This window comes from Sardina pilchardus, chromosome 1 (assembly GCF_963854185.1).
Source record: "Sardina pilchardus chromosome 1, fSarPil1.1, whole genome shotgun sequence".
Lineage (NCBI taxonomy): Eukaryota > Metazoa > Chordata > Actinopteri > Clupeiformes > Clupeidae > Sardina > Sardina pilchardus.
This window is the reverse complement of record NC_084994.1, coordinates 35617728-35618196: the sequence shown is the minus strand read 5'-3', so window position 1 is coordinate 35618196 and position 469 is coordinate 35617728. Positions and strand designations below refer to the sequence as shown.

The 469-nt window shown below is 54.8% G+C and overlaps 1 protein-coding gene across 1 annotated transcript in view; it reads left to right on the top strand.

Annotated features, from left to right (window-relative positions):
* Positions 1 to 442: 442 nt before the first annotated feature.
* The window catches only part of gpr137bb (G protein-coupled receptor 137Bb), a 12727-nt gene continuing 12700 nt past the window's right edge, over positions 443 to 469 (top strand). Inside the window, exon 1 of the mRNA XM_062534342.1 lies at positions 443 to 469. This exon is cut by the window's right edge and continues 582 nt beyond it. Coding sequence (XP_062390326.1) covers positions 443 to 469 — 27 coding nt within the window.

Below are 469 nucleotides of genomic sequence, written 5' to 3'. Positions count from 1 at the left end.
GGCGTGGTGTGGTGTGTGTGCCGGTAGGTTTCGCATGTGAGAGGGAGAGATAGATGCATGTAGCTCACGCAGCAGAGCAGAGCAGAGCTTTAGCTGCACTCACGCAGGCACTTCTGCCACAGGAAAGGAGGGAAGGAGAGAATACAGAAAAAAGTGGAAAAGAGGACAAGACAGAGGGAGAGAACATTCTTGAAAGGAGAGAAATCATACAAGAAATAGCCAGAGAAAGACAGAGAGAGAGAGAGAGAGAGAGAGAGAGAGAGGGAAAAGGGAGAGAGGGTTAAGGAGACGAGACGACAGAGCATCCTCGGACAGGAACCTTCCAGAAACCCCCGCGCCACACGGCAGACACTCCCACCTCCATTCACACTCTCGGTGCCAGCGAGCAGCCAGGAGCCCCCGGGAGAGGAAGAGGAGGAGGGAGGAAGAGGAGGAGATTACAATGGAGGCAGACGCAGGGGAGGAGGTG